This window comes from Papaver somniferum, unplaced genomic scaffold (assembly GCF_003573695.1).
Source record: "Papaver somniferum cultivar HN1 unplaced genomic scaffold, ASM357369v1 unplaced-scaffold_131, whole genome shotgun sequence".
NCBI lineage: Eukaryota > Viridiplantae > Streptophyta > Magnoliopsida > Ranunculales > Papaveraceae > Papaver > Papaver somniferum.
This window is the reverse complement of record NW_020622270.1, coordinates 1052881-1077986: the sequence shown is the minus strand read 5'-3', so window position 1 is coordinate 1077986 and position 25106 is coordinate 1052881. Positions and strand designations below refer to the sequence as shown.

Here is a 25106-nt window from a genome sequence, read left to right as displayed (position 1 = left end):
TGTAAAAACTATTTACGGCTAGGTTTGGATGACAAATCTAACCTAGACGTAATTCAAGTTTTGTCCTGTTATAAACCAGTTACGGTTTGGAGTTCTTCCAAACCCAGACGTAAAATTGAATTACGGTTGGCAACGAAGCTCAACCCAACTGTAATTTTCCATGAAAGTCTAAAAATCTCAAAAATTTTACGTACTTAAGCTAGTTTTGAGTGAAATTGAACCCATGGGAAATAGTTTAGAGGTGTACTTGTTGATTTTCAACCATTGGTTCTTCACTTTGTTGATTTATTTCTTCAATTGGTTGAGATTCATCATCACTTTGTGTTAAACCCTCTCTACCATCTAACAAAATTCATCTTCTTAATTTAATTATTATCTAATTAAATTAAAATTAACTACATAAGGGTTGTTTGGTCATTACAAAATTATTTGAGATAAAGGGTTTTTGATATTACTTGTGGGTGACCCATTTTTGTATTATTAGGTGACGCCCCTCTAATGGAATGTGACGCCTCAATAATAGCCTTCTATATACTCCCTCCGTTTCACAAAGACAGTCCGCTTTGACTTTCTTAAAATATTAAGGAGACCATACTATTTTACTTGACTATCCTTAGTTACTTACCTATTTTATTTTAATAAAAATGCTAACAATAAAGACTATCCAAAATTGTTGTGAGAATTATAAATACGAAATATAAAAAGAAAATTTAAAAGATATCTAATTTACGAAGTATAAACTTTATAAGGAATTTAAATTTTAGAGTTTAATGTAATTTTTTTAAAAGTAATGAAGGATATATTTGTTTTCTCAATTATACTAATTTCTTTAATATTTTAGTTTGGGTTACGTTAAAAATGAATATAAAAAAATTCAAGGATATATTAGAGAGTTTATTGAAAAAGTATGACTGTAAATAAAAGTTGGACGCAACTTTAAAACTGACGAAAAAAGAAGAGAGGATGGTCTTTCAGAAAACGAGGGGGAATAACATTTCCACTTTTACCATACTAGATTGGAGATATTTCTATAACTAAGCCCAGCTCAGTGGGGTTTAGTCCAGAGTCCAGACCTAAAGCATCCACAGTGTAAAAGTAGTTTGTGTTCTTCTCATCGAATTTTGGGGTTTTAAGCCGCAAGATATAGATTCATTTGAAAATTGGGGGGTTCATTTGAAAATTGGGGGATTCAGGTTTTCAATTCTGCCTGAGAGATTCTGAAAATTAATTACAAGATCAGAAGCAAAGATTAGAATTGGTTATGGGGGTTTTGCACTTGAAGACTTCAGATTGAAGTTTAGGGTTCAAAAATTGCACTGGATGATCAGCCATTTCTGCACTCAAAGGTACTTACTTTTAATTCTCAGCTATATTGGAAAAGGGTCTTTGTTTATTAATTGAAATTGGAGATTAGAGTATTGAACAAACAAATCTTGGGGATTTCTAAGTTCATTAAGGATTGCTGTTCAGTTTAGGCTATCCTTTAATGAATGGAAGAAACAAGAAATACATCCTTATACTCAAATGGGGAAGATAGAATTAGTAGGTTACCAGATGCATTGATTCATCAAATTCTCTCTTTCATTGATACTAAATATGCAGTTCAAACTAGTGTTCTATCCAAAAGATGGATTAGTATATGGAAATCCCTGCCGGATCTGAACTTCGATAGGAGTTCATTTTCGCATGAGAATACAGAGAGGTTCATAGATTTTGTTTACATGGTATTCATATTTCGAGATGATACCACCAATATTCACGAGTTTAGGGTGAATTGGGAGAACTCTGCATATGATAATACGGTGATAAGGAATGTTAATAGATGGAGCCTTAATGCCGTTAAGCATAATGCTCAAGAAATAGTTATATCAATCAATCAATGTCATAATTCCGCGTATGTAATTCCTCACCAACTCCTGAATTGTAAATCACTCAGAAAGCTGGTAATAGAAGTGTTCAATACTGTTGGATATTTAGATTTGGTTCTACCAAGTTCAATGAATTTACCCCAGCTTAAATAAAAAATGCATGTATGGATTTTCGATCTCCAATCTAGAAATATCTAAAAGATTCTTTTCAAGTTGCCCAGTTCTTGAAGCGTTAGACACATTTTGTTCTGATATACAAACTGATAATCAAAGGAATTTGGTTGTTGAATCTCCCAGCCTTAAGAAGTTTGCATACACTTGTTGCCATAGACATCTTTTGCCGCAAAATGATACTATGGCTAACATTATCCAGTTATTTGCTCCAAATCTGGAAGACTTCATTTGCAGATTTTTCTCGACACAAGATTATTTTGTAGAAATCTCTTGTCCACTATCCGAGGTATATTTTGACATGATACTAAAAGAAAAAGAAGAAGATGAGAATGCAGATACATATTCGGAATTTCCTTCAGAGAAAAAAATTGTATATGCTAAACGTGTGGTGAGATATCTCGGAGCGGTTTCTATGGTGAAAAATATGGGATTATCACCTTTTTTCCTTGAGGTATGTGTGCTTATCTCTTCCATGAATTATATATCTTAACATATTTGTGGAAACGATGTAAGTATGTTTAATTGCCTAGTCAACTGTATGAGAAGGGCAAGGACGTTGCTGCTTAAGCAACTCGACTTTCATTACTTAGAGAGGATCCTTTGTTATATATTTTCGTTTTTTCTGTTTCTTTCTCAATTTTAGCATAAGAAAGAGAAGGATTGATACCAAGGATTATCAAAAGTCATGTTATTCTGAATTAGTAAAGATGAGATTATTTATATAACTTTACTATCGTGCTCATTTCAGTAGTCTTGGTTTACTACAGAAGCAAGATTGTAGCTACTGCTATTACTATTTGAATATTTTTTATTTTTATTTTTCAAGGTTCTCTCACAAGCTCCCAACCTATTAGACTGTCAACCACCTCGCTTATGTGATTTACAATATTTGACGCTGGAAATGTGGTCTACAAGAGCTTCCTTGAGGGCTATAGCATACTTACTCAAGATATCTCCTAATATAACTAAAATTTATCTTTGTTCGAAGACGAAGGAGGTAAAATCTATCTTATTTGACGTCATTTGTTTTTTTTTTTGTGTGGAGCAGTTTCGAAACCTTTCGAGTCTGAGGGGTTACTATTCTTTCTCACTTAGTGACCTATCCTTTGTCATGATTGTTTGGATATAGTCAAATATAACCGACGTTGGAGATGATTGGGAAGCTGGATTGTCATTGCCAGGAATGTTGTCTCACCTCAAGTATGTGTCCAGTTTGAAGAAACAGAAGGATGTGATGCTGAGCTCAAACTCCTGGTTTTTTTCTTGAAAAACGCAAAGGTTCTGGAGAAAGTTGTTCTATACTTTCGTCCTAGTGCTGCCTCGTCTAAAAGAGTGAGACAAGAGCAATTTAAGGATAAGCTAAGAGCATCTTCAAGTATCAAAATGGTGTTCAAAATTGAGTAGGTGACGTTGTGAGCTTCCTGGACATGGGATGCACAAGATGAGACATGTGGTATTTGTAGGATGCCCTTCGATGGCTGTTGCTCTGATTGTGAACGCCCTGGAGATGACTGCCCTCTAATTTGGGGTGCATGCGACCACGCATTTCATCTCCATTGTATCTTAAAATGGGTCAACTCACAAACATCTCAAGCAAATTGCCCTATCTGCCGCAGGGAGTGGCAATTCAAATAGCAAGGTAATGTGGTACATGCCTCCTCTTGCTTTTCATCAGTTTTCCGGTCAGAAATTCGATTATATCCAGACTTTGAAACAGTTTGTTGCTGAGGTTATGAAAATGTGAAAAAACTGAAGTGACAAAGAGTAATTGACCCGATGAATCAAACATTTTTCATTATGCTTTGCAAACCATGCATTTATTGCAAACAAATACGAAGAGAGACGAAAGAAAGATCTACAGAGCAAAAGTACAACATATTGTATTTTTGTTCTTATTGGTAGGCACAAACTGATGGAATGTTAAAATAAAATTTTAATTCTTCATTTCTTGTCATTCATTCCGATTGTGTTCTTCACAGCCTCCACAGTACCTTGTGCTGTGTTCACCACTGCTGTTCCGGTCTGCATAGCATTAATTTACACCAAATACAGTAATCATACTCCATTCTTAACAAATCAAAATCAATAACTAAGAATACAATAATACTTATGACCCTAATTTATTTACCTTTTCAAGGAATCCAGGGGTCTTTTCCTCTTCCGGCTTGGCAGCTTTAGATACAGAATCAGCTGCATTGGCAACATGCTCCTTAGCTGTTTGAGTTGTATCCGCAAGGACACCAGAGGTCTCTTCCTTTTTCTGCTGGGCAGTGTTGGTTGTAGTGTTGGCTGCATCTGCTACATAGTCTCTAGTTGCTTTAGCTGCATCGGCGACGTGTTCCCCAGCTGTGTTAACTGTGTTTTTAGCTGATTCAACTGGACTCTGATTAGAAGACATCTTAAAATGAAAGATTAATAAGCTAGATGAGAGATTGAACTTCAAATTGGTGGGTGGCTGTATGATAATAAGATGAAGAGATTGTTATTTTTTCTTGTTATCTTTGCCTCTCTACTTGTATGGGTATTTATAGATGACTGCCCTGTAAAGCTATTTCATTTATTTTCGTTCAATTTTTTTTTTTTAATCTGTGTTGTGTGGCTGTTTTTCTTTGTGGGAGCAAATGTCACTTGCTTTGTGGTTTTTCTTGTAACAGCTCATGTTAAAAAAACAAAGAATGGAAGGATGGTCGGCATATGATGCAAAAAATATTCTACCATTTTGAAGGAAGAGATGGACTAGACATTTTTTTGTTTAAGGTCATGACTCATCATTCTCATAACATTCTGATGAGTTGGATGGAGGGCACGTGCCCTACCTTCAGATTTTGGGACCAAAGCCATTAAAAGATATTCCAAGCTAAGTGTCGTCGGCAGCGATTGTTTCTAGGAGGAGGATCCCATGGCTAAAATCCAGATTAAGGATTTTCTTTTTTGGTTTAAGCCTTTAACGTCATGACTCACATTATCTTGCAAGTTGAATGGGGCACGTGCCCTACCTTCGGCTTCAGGTCTTGGGAACCGAAGGCATTTGAAGATATTGCAAGTTCACTAGCTAATTGTTGTCGGCTGGGCCAGGCCCAGGGAAACAGCTGTTTCTAATGCATATTTTTTCTTTTGTGAAGGAAGAATCTTTTCTTTTCTGACTTGAACATGTTAGCATTTTATTGAAAAGAACAGGAAACAAACGGGCACACTAAATATACCTTGCATATTTAGGTGCGACACTAAAAGAACTAGGGGCGACACAAAAAGATAAAATAGGTCATAATCGGGAGGTTAATTCACGATCGATAGATAATTTTAAATCCCGTTTTTTTTAATGGCCAAGCTACCCTTCACAATCGGTAGATAATTTTATAATCGGAAATTAATCCACAATCGGGAGTCAATTTAGTTTATATAACTTCCGAATATAATAGTATTCCCAAAATAAAATCCTCTATTTTTTGAATTTTGGTGGAGCCTATAATCGGTACAAAATAAAGTTATCTTGACTCTCGATTATACAACATACCTTTGGCAAAAATGGTACCATAATCGGTACTAAATTTAGGTTATTTAACTCCCGAATGTAGAGTCGTCCCAAAATGCGATTTTGCAAAAATCCTCTATTTTTTGAATTTTTGTGGAGCCTATAATCGGTAGTAAATAAAGTTATCTTGACCACCGATTATACAACAGACCTTTGGCAAAAATGGTACCATAATCGGTAGTTAATTTAGGTTATTTAACTCCCGAATATAGAGTCGCCCCAAAATGAGATATTTTGCAAAAATCCTATATTTTTTGAATTTTGGTGGAGCCTATAATCGGTAGTAAATAAAGTTATCTTGACTCCCCATTATGTAATAGACCTTTGGAAAAAATGGTACCATAATCGGTAGTGAATTTAGGTTATTTAACTCCCGAATATAGAGTCGCCCCAAAATGAGATTTTGCAAAAATCCTCTATTTTTTGAATTTTGGTGGAGCCTATAATCGGTAGTAAATAAAGTTATCTTGACTCCCCATTATATAATAGACCTTTGACAAAAATGGTACCATAATCGGTAGTGAATTTAGGTTATTTAACTCCCGAATATAGAGTTTCCCCAAAATGAGATTTTGTAAAAATCCTCTATTTTTTGAATTTTGGTGGAGCCTATAATAGGTAGTAAATAAAATTATCTTGACTCCCGATTATACAATAGACCTTTGGCAAAAATGGTACCATAATCGGTGGTGAATTTAGGTTATTTAAGAACGCGAAATTGGGGGATAAAAAAACTAATTGAGGGATATAGATTACTTCCCCTAACCCATGGTGTGTGTTAAGGGGTTATTTTTGAGTATGAAAATACTAAAATACCATTTGCTCAAAATAAAAATCAAAAAACTTAAAATCAAAAAACAAAATCATATCCCCCATTTATCCCACTCCCTTTCAAATTAGAGTTTTTCCCACTCCCTTTCAAACTCTAAATTTTCGCCATTCCCTTTTAAATTCTCTTTCCTTTTAAATTTTCCCCATTTCCCTACTCCCTTGAAAACGATTTTTTTTTATCATTCGGAAGCGATGAGGATCATGCCGGTAGTTATGAATACCATGCCGGTATTGATGAAGACCATGCCGGAAGTGATGAAGACATGCTGGAAGTGATGAAGACCAATGCCGGCATAGATGAAGACCATGCCGGTAGTGATGAAGACCATGCCGGCATAGATGAAGAGCATGCCGGTAGTGATGAAGACCATGTCGGACATAAAAAAAATTTACATCGCCGGAAGTGATGAATATCATGACGGAATTGATGAAGACCGTGCCAAAAAATGGTGCCGGCATACTTGGTAACTAACATTCAATGCCGGAACTGAGTGCCGGTAGTCAAGTGAAAAAATTTGAAGTTTCCTGAATACTTTTCATCATGTTCCGGCATAGAAATTTAAGCAACATACTATGCCGGCATAGATACCGGCATGCTCGAGAGTTAACTGACTGTGCCGGAAGTGGACTGATTAAAACCAAAAAATTTAGGTTTTGAAGATCAAAACCAAAAAATTTTATAACGACACAAAGTCTCGTTGGGGATACGCCCCCCCGGACCCTCCCGGACAGTGGCAAGCATTTATGAAAATTTCCAACAAATACCGGCATGATTTTTTCGGTTGAATACAATGCCGGCACCAAGCTATTTCAGCTGCAACAATGGTGTATTCAAATAAAAAAAAAAAAAATTTCAACCTCTTAGCAGCAATTCTCTCTTCACAATTGTCCTCCACTTTCACCAAAAAAAGTTCCCTCTCAAAAAAAATTCCATCTTTCTACTTTCATCTCATTAACCTAAATACAAATACACACTAATCTTTAACAAATATTTAAGATTTTTACTAATTATTATTAATCACTAAACCTGATTAGTGAGGGGTAGATTAGGATTTAAAAAAATACTTAGATAAGGGGTGACCCTGATTTGATATTTGGATCCAGTTTTTGTCTTTTTCCTCTATCCCCCAATTAGTTTTTTATCCCCCAATTTCGCGTTCTTATTTAACTCCCGAATATAGAGCTGCCCCAAAATGAGATTTTGCAAAAATCCTCTATTTTTTGAATTTTGGTGGAGCCTATAATCGGTAGTGAATGAAGTTATCTTGACTTTCGATTATACAGTGGCTCTCTTTGCAAACCATAATCGGTAGTCAAGATAGTTCATATAACTACCGATTATAGAGTAGCCCCAAAATGAGATTTTGTCAAAATCCTACCATAATCGGTTGTTTCGTGATGTTATTTATCTGCCGATTGTGGTAGATAAAAAAAAAAATACATGGTCACAATCGCTAGATAAAAAAAATACTAAATTACCGATTATGAAGGGATATATAAATATTTTCAACCTATTTTGTCTTTTTGTGTCGCCCCTAGTTCTTTCGGGGTCCCCCCTAAATATGCCAAATAAATATATGTGCAAGCAAGATTTCTCCCAATTGAACAAAATTTAATTTATATCAAAACCTCAAAATACATCCCTCCTCAAAAAACCTCTCCTTCCAAAATGTGCCAAAGCACAACTTAACTCAACATGTTCCAGACATCTCTGCATTTGCCTTTAAGGGCAGTTCCTATGCAATGGCCGAATGAAAAAAATTGTTCAGCCAAGTGGATAAACAAACGCGTTTTCCCACTATGGAAAATGCAATGGGCGGATGTAGATTAGTCGCACGTTCGTGAAATGGTCGCCGGCGTTGGTGGATTGGTCGTCCACGTTGGTGGATTGGTCGCCCACTGCATCATCCTTTCTTTTTTTACTGAAAAACACACACCATGCCATTAACAAAAGAAGGAATTACAGACATCCGAAAGGTTCTCATTCCTCAAAAACAAATTTAAAAAGGGAGGAAAATGATACCAAAGACCATAAAGACTATCACTCCTAGCTCGGCGCGCAAGGAGATCCGCTAACTTATTGTTCAGACGCTTAACATACACAAGTTTATAAGATAAAGACCTAGAAATAAAGCTTTGACATTGTTCTAAAAGATCCTCATTCCACCACTCTATATTACAGCTGACTCCATTAACAAAATGCACCAATTGGAGACAATCACAAACAAAGACAACATTGGAGAGATTCATCTCTTCTGCCCAAGAGATTGCCAAAAGTAGAGCAGCAGCTTCAGCACCTACTGCATCTGAAATCAATCCAAAGTTAGCACTCGAGCTTTTTACATTCCCTGCACAGTCACACCAGATAACACCCAATCCCATGTTAAAATCCTTGTAAGAGCCATCAACAAACATGAAATGATCCACCTCAGACGATGAGAGTTTATAATCACTCAGAGGAACATAAACACTGCGACGATGAGAAATATAAGAGTTAATCGTTCTCTTAGTATTAAGAATCACTCGAGGTAAATCAATCGAAATGTGCCTGAAAAAAACATCACATCTCAACTTCCATATACACCACATTACTATAGCTCCAATCTAAGGCCATGAGACTTTATATGGAGAATCAGAGAAATCAGTACTATGCCAAACCAGAAACAAATCATCAATCCATTCCAAAACAAAGGAGATCAAATGTTGCAGAGACATGCCAAACCAAATATGAGGCAGCAAGTGGGCATTCTATAAAAAGATGCATGACCGTTTCTTCATGATTATGACAAAAGGGGCACAGAATATCCACATATTGATTATAAGCATGAATCAAAGTATTAACAATAACATGGAAGCGAAGATTTTCCATAGAAAAAACTTAATCTTTGGCAAGCAGTCAATACCCCAAACTTTCTTCCAAAAACCAGAGTCCTCAGAAGTAGCTATATCATTCACAAAGACCTTATAAGCAGATTTAACTGTAAACTTACCACATTTTGTATGTGCCCACATAACCGTGTCCTTTTGACAATGGTTTAATCTAATAATCTAATCCTAGTCACTATCTCATGAGAGAAAAAGGTAGACAATAAGCTCAGATTCCAGTTATTAGAATGTGAGTCAATACGATCACTCACATAAGTGAAATTGGATCGACTCGAATGAGAAGAAGTAGGAGGAATAACCATACCTGGGATCCAAACTGAATTCCATATATTGGTAGAAAACCCGTTACCAATTTTAATAACAGAATTAGCTTTAAGAAACTTAAAACCATTAATAATGCCTTTCCAAATCCAGGAGGAAGAATCAACCGCTTTATCAATTTCCAGCAGATTTTGGTGTTCCTCTTTTTTATATCATCCTTTCACTAACGGTACAAAGTACATTATACAATTTATTATAATAATAAGTTTTATATAAAATTTTATAGGTGTTCTTCTTTTTTCGTGTTTTTTATCCTATCTTTCCTATTTTAATGATTAGTGGGCCCATTATCAGGTATTATACTATTTTATATATCTTATATCTATATTACAATGAATAAAGAACTAATGAGCGATTGAAGTTGGAACGCCAGCGAAACCAAGTACAGCCTCGCTATTTTTCATCGAGCGTAAGCGTTGGTAGAAATGACGCTCGTCCTTACCACATACGTGCTGGTTATTCCATTTGGATGTTCAAATCAACACATCCATTTTCATATTTGTTCGAGCAAATGACAGTGACCATTTTATAAATAACTGGATACCCATCTCTCAGAGGACCATTATCTGTCCATTTATCGAACCAAAACCAAGATCTGTTTCTAATGAAACACTGCAAACTGAACCCTTTGGCAACAATATACAAAAATTCTATTATGCAAATTTATTATTATTATTTTTAAGTAAAGATCACCAACTCTGAAACAACGCTTCAAACAAAAGAAGAACAATGGAAACTAACTGCTCATTTTGGTTCCTTTCGACATAAAAAAAAAAAAAAAAAAAAAAGACATCGATCAGAAAATGGAGAGGAGAACAGCTTCACCAAGCACATGCCCTTCAACTGCATCAATCAGCTTCTCCTTGGTTACCTTGTTACCAAGATGCATCAAATCATCCAAAGCATAGAGCTTGAATTCGAACCTGTGACCAGGTTCCGGCAACATAGGCACACACCAACCAGGAACCTTCTGATCATTATTACCTTCCTGAATCTCAGCATAATCACCACCTAATTCTTCACCTTTACATGAGAATCCTTCAGGCAAACCTTTCAGTGAAGGTGGTATGTTAATAACAACCCAAGCAGTCCAAGGTATTACGTCTGAATCAAGATCTTGCACAACTATGGCTAAACTTTTAGTACCATCTGGTACATTATGCCATTCTAATGGTGGTGATGACATTTTCTTTGATGCTCCTTGCCCTTCTGCTGTAAACTTCCTTGGTAATTTGCCTTCATGAGCTATTGCGGATGACACCAACCTAAACTCATCATGACTTGCCATCGAAATCCCTGAAGATATCTTAAAGATGAAGAAATTTGTTCGGAAAAAAATAAGTTAAGATGATTGAATTCTTTTCTTTTCTTTTCTTTTCTTGTTATGTATTGTTTTGTTTTCTTGTTATCTATTCTTGTATGGGTATTTATAGATTTTAATGGCTGCTTTGCTCTGTTGGTTGACATGATTGTTGTTTTTTCTTTTTTTGTAACACGTCTGAGGATTCCATCTCTGTCGACATAAAAAGCAAAATATCCTACGATATTTTGTAGATAGACTATAGATGGTACTTATGACACTTATGACTCATCATCTGATAATCTGAATGGGGCACGTGCCCACTAGCATCTTAAATCAGATATTTTGTAGATATTATTATTATAATATTAGTTTACTACCGAACTGTTGTCGACCACTCGTAAGGAACATTTCAAACTGAAAATGCTAAAGCAATAAAGTATTAAAAATAGAAAAAAAAAAATTCTAAAACGATCGTGGGAAATCGTGTGGTTTAAGCATGCGGCTTGATCAGGATCGAAAGTTAAGATTCTTAAGAACTAATTATTTCATGGTTTTGCTCGGAAAAGTTAATGGGTTTCATTTTGGGTTTTCCCATATGAGTGTAGCAGCATTGGTAAAAGAATTTTCTCCCAACTTAATGCTAAATGTTTTGTTCTCCCAACTTAATGCTAAATGTCCCCTCAAATGGAAATTCTAATTTTACAAATTTTACTAGCGATGTTACAATAAATAAAGTGATCTACAGTTTTCATATTTGATTTAAGAGTAAATTTTTCCAACTAATGGCATTATGAAGGTTAAAATATCCTGGCTAGTTTGAGGCTTACTCAAAGAAAATTCCCAACTTGGTGGAGAATTAATGCCATTTGCTAATGCCAACTAAATGTTGTCCAAACCGGATGAAAGTACTGAATTACTCTCCATTAATTCCTAATAATAAAACTCTCATTTATTTCATTTTTATTCCGAATAACCGATCCTTCTTCTCTTATTATTATTTTTTTCTTTTTTCACTTTTAAACTAAAACATCATAGGTTCAGAAAGCGATTAACCTTTTTTTTTTCTTCTGTATGATGTTGAAGCCATCAAGATTTAAGCAAGCTAGTGGAACTATTTATCGTAGTTAGTGTTATCAAGGAATTTCTCAAGCGATTCGAAAATAAAGAATCGAGTAAGAAAACGGTTACGGAAGACGAAGAAACTTTTAGTGCAATACAAGCAGCAGAAATTGAAAACGCATCGTACCAAGTACACCACCAACTTGTTCGTTCGGAAACCTATATGGACAAAACCTAATACAGTTGCAAGTAGACCAACTGAATGATCCTTGACTATATGTATATAAAGTAGTTTATATCTCTATCCCTTCTCAATTAGTATGTATATAGACAAAAGAGTCTGTGAACCTGATTGTTAAGAAGAGTACTTGGAAGATCTCAAAAATAAATATCCAAAATCAATCTAGTCATATCCAAATCATTCAATCGGAATTCTTCCAATATCTATCTTTCAAGATACGAATTCAACAAGAAACGATTCTCGTAATCGATCACAACTAGATGGACGTATCTACCAAGATTGGGTATGTATAACGTTAACTTGCGTAAAACCAATTAAAAATATAAACAATATAATGCGGAAAAGGAAAAATACAAGACACCATAAGTTCCATTAATGAGGATAACCGCAATTGCAAAAAAACCATGGGACCTCGTCCAGATTAAAACAACCGCCACAGACACTACCATACGAGCAAACTTCAGACTGGAATGTAGTTGAGACCGAATCCACCCTCCAAGCAACATTTCAGTTCCAGTCTCGCTCCTAATTTCTATTAAACCTCGCAAGGCTCTAAGCAATTGATTCCCTTAGCCGACGTCCTTTACTGCCTAAGAATTTCTTCAGCCGAAGTGAACACTTTTGATACCAATCTGCCTCTAACAGATAAGCCTATTTGATTTCCGTTTAGGTCAAAGATCAATATTAGCTGTTTAAAATAGACAAAGCTAGCAAACTCACAGAACTTACGACTCCCGAAGAGCAGCCTAGATTCTTAAGAACAATCTTCAAATGATCAATTAAGACTAGTTTTCATATATCTACATTAAGGAATCACAAAGTATGAGATGAAGAGAATTTTGCGATTACTATCTACCATGCTAGAAAGAGATTACGAAAACCACGATAACATAAAAAGAAAGATGAGGATACACGAACTATCAAGGTAAAGATAGTTGGACATGGCTTCACGAATCCCCAAAGTGAAGTCTTTTAGTCGTAGACCTAATTATATTTGTCAGAGGATACCTAGGTCTATAGAAGACTACTCTAGAATCAAATAACTAAAAGCAATCTAATGTTTGTTTAAACACCTAAGGGTTTATTCATGATGCACACACATAAGTGTTTGAGCGATCTATGAAGTCTTAGAAGTGTTTGGGAGAATTCCAAAAATGTTAAACATATTTAAAAAAATAAGTCTTTGAGCATCAACTAAAATCGGCTAGGACGGTTGGTACAACTGTTCGTGAACCGTTAGGCTTGTTCACGAGTCAGGGTGCAATGGTTCGTGAAACAGGTTCGCCAACCCTACAAGATTATCGAACTTATTTGACTACGTTTGTGAACCAGGTTCACCAACTGCTAGCCTAAAATACTAACTTCAAGAAATCAGTTCATAGTAGTTCGTGAACTGTTCCCAACGGAATTGGTTCACCAACACTCATATATTTTTGAAACTCATATATTTATGATTCACGAACTGGTTCGCCAACCAACCCTGAGCAGAAACATCAGTAGTTTTAAATGTCTCTATATTGATGTTTGAAACATTCCCAAGTGATAAAATCATTACTTGGGAAATTTTCATCCAAAAATTAATTCACACAATAAATTGTTTAGAACTAATATTGTTAAAAATCGTTGAACATATTTGTTGGAATCATTTTTCGAGATTTTTAACAAGACAAGATTGACTCAAAATTTACTCTTTGTAAATATAATAGAAGTCATACGATGCTGTCTCAAAAATATAGAATGGTAAGATATTGAGTAAAATAGAATGGTCCAATCTTCACATACTTAATACAGAAGTTCTTCAAATATCTTTGTCGATCTTCAGTCTTCGAGAGTGATGACTGATACTCAACTACCAAATTCTAACCTAGTCCGAGACTTGACTTAGTAAACTACAAATCAAGATATAATTTTGATTATCTAATATTGACAAAAAACTTGAGATAACGAAACTAGTGGGGTTCAACCAAGCATTGCTCTAACAGGATTGGATCGAATCACGTTCCTTTCTATCAACTCAATCCTCTAAATTAGATTTCCAAAACATGCATTCACTCAGAAATCGAGAAATTTGAAGTCAAAGTTTTCTAGTTTAACAGAATCAGTTTATGTTACCGTAATCCAAGACCAGTTATTTCATGAAACAGTCGTTGTTCATGCCAACGTCGACCAATTAATACAGATTTATTTTTTGGTTGAAGAACATCTAACCACAATCGGGCGAGTCCAGATCGACCATTTCTGGTATGGAAGAAATACCCATGTTTTTGTTGCTGTTTTTTTTAGAATTGGTTTATGTGAATGTCCACATAGACCGATTATAGAGTTTTTGGTTTCTCAGCCGTTTTACTAGAATCGGTTTATGTGAGTGCTTAGATAATTAAACAGATTTTGAGTGAACAAAATTCCCAATTTTTCTAGCCTAGAATCGGTTTATATTCACACCTTTATAAATCGATTATGTAGCGTAAATTATTTGGAATAGGTCCATGTGGATTTATTGTGCTGACAAATTCTAGACTTGGATTTTGTAAATTTTCTTGAATTTGATTATTTTTTATTGTGTATTTTCATATTCTCTAGAGACAACAAGGGAAAGCAAAACCAAGCTGAAAAGAGAGGTAAGAAGAAACATGACCTTGCTTCTCCTAAGAGTTTAGAATCTCGTCGAAAGGACAGTCAATATTTGGAAGCTTAACACCTTTGAGGCTCGGGGATAAATCTAAATGACGGTCAATGGTGGGGATATTGATAGTGATGAAGATGATAATGAATGGATGGATTTTTGTTTTCCAAACTTATGTCTTTAACTAGGATAAGTACGAAATCAAAATTTATGTCTTTAGTTTATGTTTTTTGGTCGAATTAAAACATGTTATGTTTGTTTGTCTATGAATCTTTCAATTTGAAATCTACTTCTTCCTTGCCAGCTTTATAGCTTCATACGCCACTATTTTTCTGCATGTTCTTTATCCTCCCATATTGCTAGGATGCACCACGCTCCTCGGAATTCACATGCATCGTCAATAACTATAAGTCCAGAAACCAAATTTAGAAACCTTATAAAATGATGCATCCAAAATAATTTTGACGAAATCAGATTGTAGAACTGTCCAAGGAGGGACATCGATGATGGTGTTATTCTGCCTCAACTTTGAGGTCAATCTCCTGTTATTATATCCTTTCATTCCATAGTGTATTTCTTAATATAAGCTACTACTCTCTAAACCTGCACATTCACATTATCAAAAATAACAGCACACCGCAATTTATAAATATGCCAAAGTGTGTAACTTGCAACTAAAACCATGTCAAGACTATTGTTGCTCACTCAGTAGCGAACCATCCTATAATCCACTCCCCTAGACCAATAGTTCTAAACAAGTTCAGAAACACATGATTTGTACACTAGTCCATATTGGTTTTAGCAATATTACAGTTTGGAAACAAATGGTCATAAGATTCATCAGCATCATCACAAAGAGCACATTTAGACTCTATAGTATTCACAAATCTAGATAGTCTATCCCCAAGAGGAAGATATCTCTTCAAATATAACCATAACAAGTGTAAATCTTAGATGAAAGGTCCTCCTTCCAGAAGTTTTGCCAAGGAAATATCTAAGCTCCTCGTACACCTGTTTTGTGCTACCTGCAACATCAACCACTTTGTAAGCACTCTTCAAAGAGAATAAACCGCAATGATATAGGGTTTCCAAACAACTCTATCTTCTCCTATAATAGAAATTCTAATTTTACAGATTCCACTAACAATGTTACTATCAAATAGAACATTCGGTAGTTTAACACTCCAAGTTTTACTATCATGTATAATGAATTGATCTGCAGTTTCCAGATTAAAAGAACTTAACCTAGATTGCGCAAAGTGTCTAGAATAAGAGCCCATATATCTTTCCAAATATATATTTTAGAATGATTTTTTAGGGACCATGGTTTTTTTTGGGGGACCATGGTCTTATTAGACTACCTTCTCTATAGTTATAAGGAGTGTTCTAGAACATTGAAATGACTAACCTACCCTTAATCTAATTTAATTTAAAACCAACACAATAACCACCTCTCTCTCTCTATATATATATATATATATATAACCACCACCTCCTCTCACCACCACCTCCCACCACCGCCGATTACCACCACCACCACCACCAACCACTGATTACCACCACCGCCCACCACCTCCAATTATCACCACCAACAACCACCGATTACCACCACCACCTCCGATTACCACCACCACCACTATATATATAGCTTAATTTAAAACATAAACAAAGATATTCTCACAAACCCATTAGTTGTCATTCGTTTTTGGTTGAATAAATGAGAAGTAATCATTAAAATGAGTTGAAAATGGAAGTTGCAGAGAGGTTTAATGGAGGTTTTTTTTTCAGAGAAAAGTTCGGTTATTACGAATTAATTTTTTCTTAACCGAACTCAGAGTTCAGTTGATTCACAAAAAAATACGTTTAACCGAACTCCTTGTATTAGAACAACACAAGTCCATAAGTTCGGTTCCTTCGCAAAATAAGGATATCACCGAACTTTAGTTTACGAAAATAATGAGAAGTCCACAAGTTCGGTTCGTTCGAAAAAATGTTAAGTTTTCTTTGTAACCGAACTCTACCTTTGAAACTTCGTAACTGAACTCTACCTAATTCGCCAAGAAATAAATTTCGTAGTAACCGAACGTTTCCCAAATTGCATATATGCATATATAAGCCCAGTTTGGTTGATTCGCAAAATATGTTGAAGTTTGCGAACTAACCGAACTTCTAACACTAGGTTACTTTTAACCTGCAGTTAGGTTGGGAACTTGGTTGTGTTGAAGTTTCCGAACTAACCGAACACACAAGATGTACCCAAATAACCGAACATTACACTGTACGACCAAAACCTCCATTAACGAGCGAGTTCGGTAACCTGCGTATTTGGAAAACGTAACCGAACTACACTTTCAGGCGTGTTCGGTTACATGTTCTTGACATATGGTAACCGAATTGGCCCAAATCTACATAAAAAATTTCATTTTTTTTGAAAGTTTGGAGCAATTCAACCAACATTATCTAAGTTTGAAGCATACATGGGTACCCAAATACCCTTCCTCCGGTTGTGGTTGGTAAAATCCATCGTTTTTCATGTTTTCCTTCTTCATCTTCTCTAATTTTACTCTCTAACTTTACTCTCTCAATAATTCTACTTCTTTAAAAAAAAAACTCATCTGATTTTTTAATCTCACTAATTATCTTTAACTTAATCATCTCACTAATCATTACACTAACTATTATTAACACCAGCTAATCATTATCCAAAATTAATCAGGAGGGTAATTTAGGTATTAATATAAATATCTAGATAAGGGGTGTCCTAGATTTACTTCTAATGTCTTTACCCAAAATAAAACCATGGACCCCAAAAAAACCATGGTCCCCAAAAAATCGTTCCAAAACAACGATTTTACGAAGATCCATACCTCCCTGGTGCTAAGGCCTAATTACAGAGTTCCAACTCAAGAAATGCACACCGCTTTCTCTATTTTTCTTGTTCCACCGGAACCTCCATTGAATTCCATCTAACCTGTCAGTCAATTTTTTGGGCATGGAAACATCAAGATGATGAGATACAAGAACTCCAAGAACAAACTGAGATATTATAGTTCTACAACGTTGATTTAAATTCTTATCTTTCCAAGGAGATAACATCTCCTTTAAATTCTTATCTTTCCCTACGTACTTATCTTTATGGGCTAAAACTTTAATGTTCAAAATTCCAACAATTTGATTTTTGACACCACTATTCATTCTTGGGCTAAATGCGAAAACTCTTAATAATGTTTAGCCCATTTAATAGTGGCTTTGGCAAATAAAAGACAGTAATCTGTAATAAAAACAGATGACGAATAAGGGGACAAGTTTTAGCATCTTTAACACCCTGAATCAAATTAAAATTTTCAACATTAAGGAGAAGCTTAGAAACACACTCCATACATATGATGAATAAGCGTGGAAATTCAAACAAAAACTTTTCATATCAGGGACTAGAGACAATTGATGCTTTGAGGCAGGGGCGGAGCCAGATATCTTATGAAGGGGAAGCAAAAGAACGATCATTTGGGGCATACAGGATAATTTCGGGGCATACATAATAAGATAAAAAGGGGTTGGAAATAGTATTTCTAGGCTATCTCTTATCCAACCTATTTTCATAAATGCGAAAATACCCTTGCGTGATTAGTGTTAATTTGATTAATTAGTTGTTAATGATTGTAGTTAGTTTAGTGTTAATTTAGGATAATAATTTTCTTTTTAAAGATATAGTTAGTGAATTATTTTAGAAAAAGAAGAAGAAGAGGAGGAAAAAAACTTTTTTTTTTCTTTGTGATCTTTGTGATTATTGAGAGATGTGTGATACAAATTCGAGCGAGGAAGGTGAATCTTCATCACGTAAAGCTAAGAAAATACATATCAATTACGATGGAGATCCAGACACGGCTTATTTGTTGGATTATGAAAATGATTTTACCCAAACTCAACTTTTTTCTCAAGCTCAAGATGATGACTTTATGGAGCCAAATCCCGAAGATGAGTACATGGATGAGGAACCCAATGCTAATAATACACATGTATGGTTGTAGACGTTGTTTAATTTCCGTTTTTTAGCTTGATTTCACCAAAAGTTATATTTTTTGCAACTAGTTCGGCGCAACAGAGTTAGGTTCGGCAGATAAGATGTATGTCGAACCTTAATAAATAAGAACAGTTCGGTTTATGCGATTGAGATATACATACACCGAACTGTCATTCAATTATTTTCGCGCCAAATAATTTTCATAGTTCGGCTTAAATATGATGTGCTAATATAAGCCGAACCTTATACAAAAAAATTTATGAGTTACAGTGTAATGTTCGGCTTACAATCTATGCAGCCGAACATTAATTTTTGTTTTCATAAATTTCAAGTCTTATGGTTCGGCTTATAATATTAGTGCCCAATAAGCCGAATCCATGTTTGACAAGTAGTTTGGATTTATAAGTCAAACACGAATTAGCCGAACCTGTAGCTCGGCTTTCATAGAGTACTGCGTGTGAGCCGAACCTGACCCAAAACCTGTGCGATATTGTTGTAGATTGTTTCTGAAATGGAAACTATGGAGGATCAACCCCCGCCTGTTGATGTCATTCATGAAGATACTAAAGATCACTTCCAAACTGACTTGGTAGGTAACGTGGTTTATGTTTTTATTAATTTTCAAGTATGTTGTATGCAAAATCATTAATAAAACTTAACTTTTGTACTTGTGGATGTGTAGACGTGGAAAACTAAAGAAGAAGTTGTTAAATGGGTTGAGGAACATGCTTGGAAAATCAATTGCGTCCTAGTTAAAGGTAGACAAAGACGAAAGGAGCAGATTGAGATGATTTGTGAGAGGGGTGGGAAGAAAGTAAGCAAGAATAAAAAAAGGTGTGCCGTATGTTGGGAAAATCGGGAAAAAATATAAGACTAAAACAAGGAAGATAAATTGTCCCTTCAAGATTGTCTTAAATTGGAACATAAATGAAAAAGTTTTCACAATGAATGAAGATATGGATTGCCGTCATAACCACCCACGTCCAAAGGATCTTCATAGACATTATAGAGCCGGAAGACTCAAAGCTCATGAATATGCAGAGGTAGATAAAATGACACGAGCATGTATGCCACCCAGAAAAATTCTTAGCAAGTTGAAGGCGGATGATAAGAACAACAAGACTACGTTGCAACAAATCTATAACGCGAGAAGTACTTTGAGAAGAAAGGATTTACAAGGTAGGTTGGTGATGCAACAATTATTGTGGTTGGCGCAAAAGAAGAACTATGCTTGCCAAAATAAATTGGATGAGTTCGGCCATGTGACTCACCTTTTTATTGCACATCCGGAATGTGTGAAGTTGGCATTATGCTTCCCACAAGTTCTCATATTGGATTGCACTTACAAGACCAATAAGTATGAGATGCCTTTGATGAACGTTGTTGGTCATACATCAACCAAGTCACCTTTCACCGTTGCTTTTTGTTTTTTGCATGATGAGTTGAAAGAAATCTATGTTTGGGCATTGGAACAAGTGAAGTTAATATTTCGGGAGGATGCTCTTCCAAAGGTCATGGTAACCGACCAAGAGGAGGGATTGATGTTTTCTATAAGGAAGGTATTTCCGAACGCGCAAAACTTTCTTTGTACCTTTCATGTATGAAATAATATGAGGAAGAAATGCCAACCGATAATTCAACCGCTCAAGTTGAAAGAGCTAGAGGTGATTGCTAAATTACCGGATGGAGTACGAGAAGTGAAGAAGAAAGAATTCAAGAAAGCATATGAGGCTAATGAAAGGATGTGGGCATGTTTCTCCAAAGATTGGGATGCTTTGCAATGATCAATCACCGAAGAAGTGTATGAAGAAAATGTTGCAAAACTCATTGCGAATTGGGGCGTCAAATACCCGGAAATCATTATATATTTACGCAAGCAATTCTTGGATACCAACAACCATAGATTTGTTAGTGCATTTAAAAACCACCACAAGCACTTCGATAACCAAGCTACAAGTATGGTAGAGTCGGATCACTATCGTCTGAAGAGGAATCTATTTGGGTGCGTGGACACGTTCGTCACGGTATTTGATGCAATGGAAGACTATTTCATGAGTGATGTCATAAGAATTAAAACGTTATTCGAAAAAAGTCTAATGATGAAGCATGATGAATTCCCGGATGATAAGTGGCTCCGGGGACTAACCATAGGGTCTCTCATTTGTGCCTTGAACTTATAATGAAGGAAGTGGATTTGATGGAAAAAATGGACGCTAAATCCCAAGAAGAGTGTGTTTGTAAAATGAGGGAAAGCATGGGACTTCTGTGTCGGCATGATCTACTTCGGTACAAGGAGTGTATGGTACCTTTTGAGGATATTGATCCTCATTGGAAACAATTGAGTTTTGATCACATGCCCGACGAGGAAGATGATGTAGAGATTTGGGACACACCTTATGGAAAAAGGTTGGCCGAAATGTATCGTGGAATTTCCAAGTTGCTCGAATATGAAAGAAAGGGCTGCGGTTCCCTAAGAGTACTTGTGGAAGCTTTTCAAATCCCTTAACAATTGAAAGTATTGAGCATTACACTTGTTTCCACTGTTATCGGGAAATATAACGCTTCCTAAAGTATACAACAAATAGGCGGTAGCAGTGCGCCTAGCAGTGACCTCGTCCATAACCAAGTCTCCGTTTGAAATTTTCTTTTTTGTGTCTCCAAAATATTTTTTCAAAGCGGTGAACTTGATTTTCTTCAACTTCTTTGTGCTAGAATCCACAAACTTCACATCTTTAGCAGCGCAGGCAAACTCCAATTCTGTCTTGTCTTTTGGCCAACCAAGAGTTTCCTCAGCCAGTACATACAACTCATCCCATGTCATTTCATAAGCTGCTGAGTTCACATTTTTCCCCTTCATTCTAAGACCACTAATCTTCTGTGCATCATCAGGAGTAATTGACATCTCGCCAAAGGGGAGATGAAATGTGTAAGTCTCCGGACAAAATCTCTCACAAAAGGCTGAGTTTGTAACTGCATCAAATTCCTCTTGTGCATAGAAAATAGCAGGCCATAAACTAGAGCCTTGTACTAAAGCCACCACCTCAGGAGCCTCTTTGAAAATATCCCAATGTGCGGCGCTTTGGTGTCTAAGTACGCGGACTGCATCCCCGTGATCCGGAGTCTCGTAAATTCTCTTCGCCCATGACTCCTTGTAGCCAATCAACACTCTTCCACCATCTTCTGGGAGACCATGGGGAAAACCATCCCTGCGAGGACGTATCACATTATCCGGGTGAGGAATGTGCTTACCTGTCTCCCTTGATGTAATAACTTTCTCTTGTTATTGTTCTACTTCTTTTTCTTCTTGACCTTCCTCACCAACATCTTCATCATTGTCATCAACTTGTTCTATAGGAAAAGAGAAAGTCGTGTCATATCCCCTTTTCCCTGCATGTAAATTCTTTGTGCCACCACCTCGAGGTTTGGGAGTTTTTGAGTTAGAAGGAGTCACTTCCATTGTTCTCCTTTTAAGCTTGGATTTGAATTTTCCCGGATGGATGCTAAAACAAATTAAATCTTAATTAGTTTTCCAAATTAAATAAATATGATTCTACTACACAATGTGATAACTCACCTATAAGTGGAATAGTTTACAAGAAGCTATTGGCCATACACAGTGTAAAGTTCGGCACATACGATATTTATCAATATGAGCCGAACAAGGTGCCCAACAGTGTTAGCCATAGTCAGACACAAGTTCGGCACATTCGATATTTATTACAATGAGCCGATATTAAGATCGGTTATTAAATAATAGTATTAAAGTTCGGCTGATTATCATACAAAAAGTTTTTTAGCCGAACTCACTGGTTCGGCTCATACGATATTCAAAATATAACAATCTTTCAGCCGAACTGTTCTTCGTCTGTGTAAAAAAAATAAGTTCCGCTGCTAAATTTCAGCCGAACACTACACTGAAACTAACAAAAACCTAGACGAATCATCTATTACATGTCATAAATCAACGAAATACGCAAAAACAAGCAATGGGTTTGTGAGAATACCTTTCTATGTGCAATTTTAAAGAATCAGCCTCTATTTCTCCCTCTCCAACACCAATCGATCCACTATCCTCTTCATCACCATCTTTTCCAAAAACCCTAGATTGAGATGCTACGGAAGCAACACCAGGATTCGGCACCGTATTTTTAGGGCATCGCTTAACACGAGGTGCCATTGATGTGTTTAATCTATAACTTAATCGAACAAAGAAATTTTCATTTTTTTTTTCAATTTTTGGAGAAGAAGACGGGAAGAAGAGGGAGAGAGCAGTGTTTTTGGTTTTAAAAACTTTTAAATTTCTTTTTTTGTTAAGTAACGGTTGTTAGGGTTAATTAGTAGTTTAATTAGTGGGTGGGTAGTTATTTAGGGGATGGGTTAATTAATTAGTGGGAGAGTTTCAGGATTAGAATTTAATTTAGTGGAAGGGTATTATAGTAACTTAAACATCATTAGAACACCCTTATAAACTATCATTGGATGGCATCATAAATTTGTATGCCCCGAAATTATCCGTATGCCCCAAATGAGGTAAATTGGGCTTGGAAGCCCAATATCTTAAAAATTTTTGGACTCAGTGTGCAATTGCACACCCATGCTAACTGGCTCCGCCCTTGCTTTTGGGTATAATAATGGATTGCATTTTGTTAGTTAGAGCTGATTATAAATAGTGGAACAATATGTTGTTGCTGATGCTATGAAAATGTTATATACTTAAGTGACAACAAGAGTGATCGACATGACGAATCAAACATTTTTTATTATGCATTGCTAATCATTTATTACAAATACGTAGAATGATGAAAGAAAGATCTACAGAGAAAAAGTACAACATATGGATGGATTGTTAAGATTAACAATTACTTCTTCACTTCTTGTCATTCATTCCGATTGTGTTCTTCACAGCCTCCACTGCACCTTGTGCCGTGTTGACCACTGCTGTTCCGGTCTACAAAATATTTAAACCAAATATAGTTACACCCCATTCTCAACAAATCAAAATCAATAAATAAGAACACAATAGTACTTATGACCCTAATTTATTTACCTTTTCAAGGAATCCAGGGGTCTTTTCTTCTTCCGGCTTGGCAGCTTTGGACACAGAATCAGCTGCATTGGCAACATTCTCCTTAGCTGTTTGAGTTGTATCCGCAAGGACAGCAGAGGTCTCTTCCTTTTTCTGTTGGGCGGTGTTGGTTGTAGTGTTGGCTGCATCGGCTACATAGTCTCTAGTTGCGTGAGCTGTATCGGCAACATGTTCCCCGGCTGTGTTAACTGTATTCTTAGCTGATTCAACTGTCTGGTTGGTAGACATCTTCGAATGATAGGAACAAGTTTATTAGCTAGATGAGAGATTGAACTTCGAACCGGTGGTTGTATATAATGAGATGAAGATATTGTTATCTTTGCCTCTCTTCTTGTATGGGTATTTATAGATTTTTAAACATGTACACCTGCACAGCTACATAGTTTATTTTATCTTTTTATTCATTTTTTGTGGTAACAAATGTCATTTGCTTTGTGGTTTATCTTGTAACACCTCGTGTTAAGAACAAAAATGGTGTACGGAAGAATCTATCTATGTCGACCTAAGAAGCAAAATATTTTACAGATGGGGGCACGTGCCCTACCTTCAAAATTTGGCACCAAAGTCTTTTGGTGACCAAAGGCATTTTAAGATATTACTACAAGCCAAGTGTTGTCGGCAGCGACTGTTTCTAGGAGGAAAATTCCGTGGCTAGATTAAGGAGTTTTCGGGAAATTTAGGCACAGACCCAAAAAAAATAAATATTCTCATTGCCAGGCCCACAATTAATTTTTTGTTCCATGACACCCGTAATTATATGAAATTATTAAAAATGTTTGCATGACGGATTACGCATCCGCATGAGAGGTTATGTATCAGGGGTATAATTGGCAACGCAACTTGGATATAACATATCTAAAAATCCGCGCCTTGGAATTTTGCAAATTTTATATCGTTGGAAATCTTTTTAAGAGAGCTACGCAACGAGTAGAAACAAGAATATCAAATTTTTGTTTTTCACGAAAAAATCGGAGGTGATCATCATTTTAGGCAAAATTTACGAAAACTTGATACATAACCATTATGCAGCCACCAAAAAAGATGCATAACACATTCTGCAGACGCATAACCAATTATGCAACCATTTTCTCCACTGCATAACAAATTATGCATTTGGATAACAAAGTTATGCATCTATAACAAGTTATGTACCCATTGTTT

The 25106-nt window shown here is 35.9% G+C and overlaps 3 protein-coding genes across 5 annotated transcripts; 1 reads left to right on the top strand and 2 right to left on the bottom strand.

The window, feature by feature from the left end:
* Window positions 1-1078: 1078 nt before the first annotated feature.
* Window positions 1079-4627, top strand: LOC113332486. 3 transcript variants are annotated; one of them, XM_026579023.1, is made up of 4 exons: window positions 1079-1346; window positions 2306-2493; window positions 2869-3039; window positions 3172-4627. In XM_026579023.1, the coding sequence occupies exons 2-4, from the start codon at window positions 2341-2343 to the stop codon at window positions 3307-3309; spliced, it is 462 nt and encodes a 153-aa protein (XP_026434808.1). In that variant the 5' UTR covers window positions 1079-1346; window positions 2306-2340; the 3' UTR covers window positions 3310-4627. The 3 variants fall into 3 exon arrangements, with proteins under 3 accessions (XP_026434808.1, XP_026434806.1, XP_026434805.1); XM_026579021.1 differs by having other exon boundaries at window positions 2264-2493; XM_026579020.1 differs by having other exon boundaries at window positions 1079-2493.
* On the bottom strand, window positions 4006-24246 carry LOC113332488 (late embryogenesis abundant protein Dc3-like). Its single transcript, XM_026579025.1, has 4 exons — window positions 23907-24246; window positions 23731-23807; window positions 4171-4197; window positions 4006-4064 (listed from the first exon to the last, which is right to left on the bottom strand). Exons 1-4 carry the CDS (start codon window positions 24171-24173, stop codon window positions 4046-4048), a joined length of 390 nt encoding a protein of 129 aa, XP_026434810.1. The 5' UTR covers window positions 24174-24246; the 3' UTR covers window positions 4006-4045.
* On the bottom strand, window positions 10409-10976 carry LOC113332487 (UPF0098 protein TC_0109-like). Its single transcript, XM_026579024.1, has one exon. The coding sequence runs from the start codon at window positions 10898-10900 to the stop codon at window positions 10409-10411; it is 492 nt and encodes a 163-aa protein (XP_026434809.1). The 5' UTR covers window positions 10901-10976.
* Window positions 24247-25106: the final 860 nt, after the last annotated feature.

Coding starts and splice junctions, on each gene's coding strand:
- LOC113332486 (XM_026579020.1), top strand. CDS start 2,029: ATGTATGGATTTTCGATCTCCAATCTAGAAATATCTAAAAGATTCTTT. Junction 2,494..2,868: donor TATCACCTTTTTTCCTTGAG/GTATGTGTGCTT, acceptor TTATTTTTCAAG/GTTCTCTCACAAGCTCCCAA. Junction 3,040..3,171: donor TTTGTTCGAAGACGAAGGAG/GTAAAATCTATC, acceptor GTTTGGATATAG/TCAAATATAACCGACGTTGG.
- LOC113332487 (XM_026579024.1), bottom strand. CDS start 10,900: ATGGCAAGTCATGATGAGTTTAGGTTGGTGTCATCCGCAATAGCTCAT.
- LOC113332488 (XM_026579025.1), bottom strand. CDS start 24,173: ATGTCTACCAACCAGACAGTTGAATCAGCTAAGAATACAGTTAACACA. Junction 23,808..23,906: donor CCCCTGGATTCCTTGAAAAG/GTAAATAAATTA, acceptor AATATTTTGTAG/ACCGGAACAGCAGTGGTCAA. Junction 4,198..23,730: donor ATCGGAATGAATGACAAGAA/GTGAAGAAGTAA, acceptor AAGCCGGAAGAG/GAAAAGACCCCTGGATTCCT.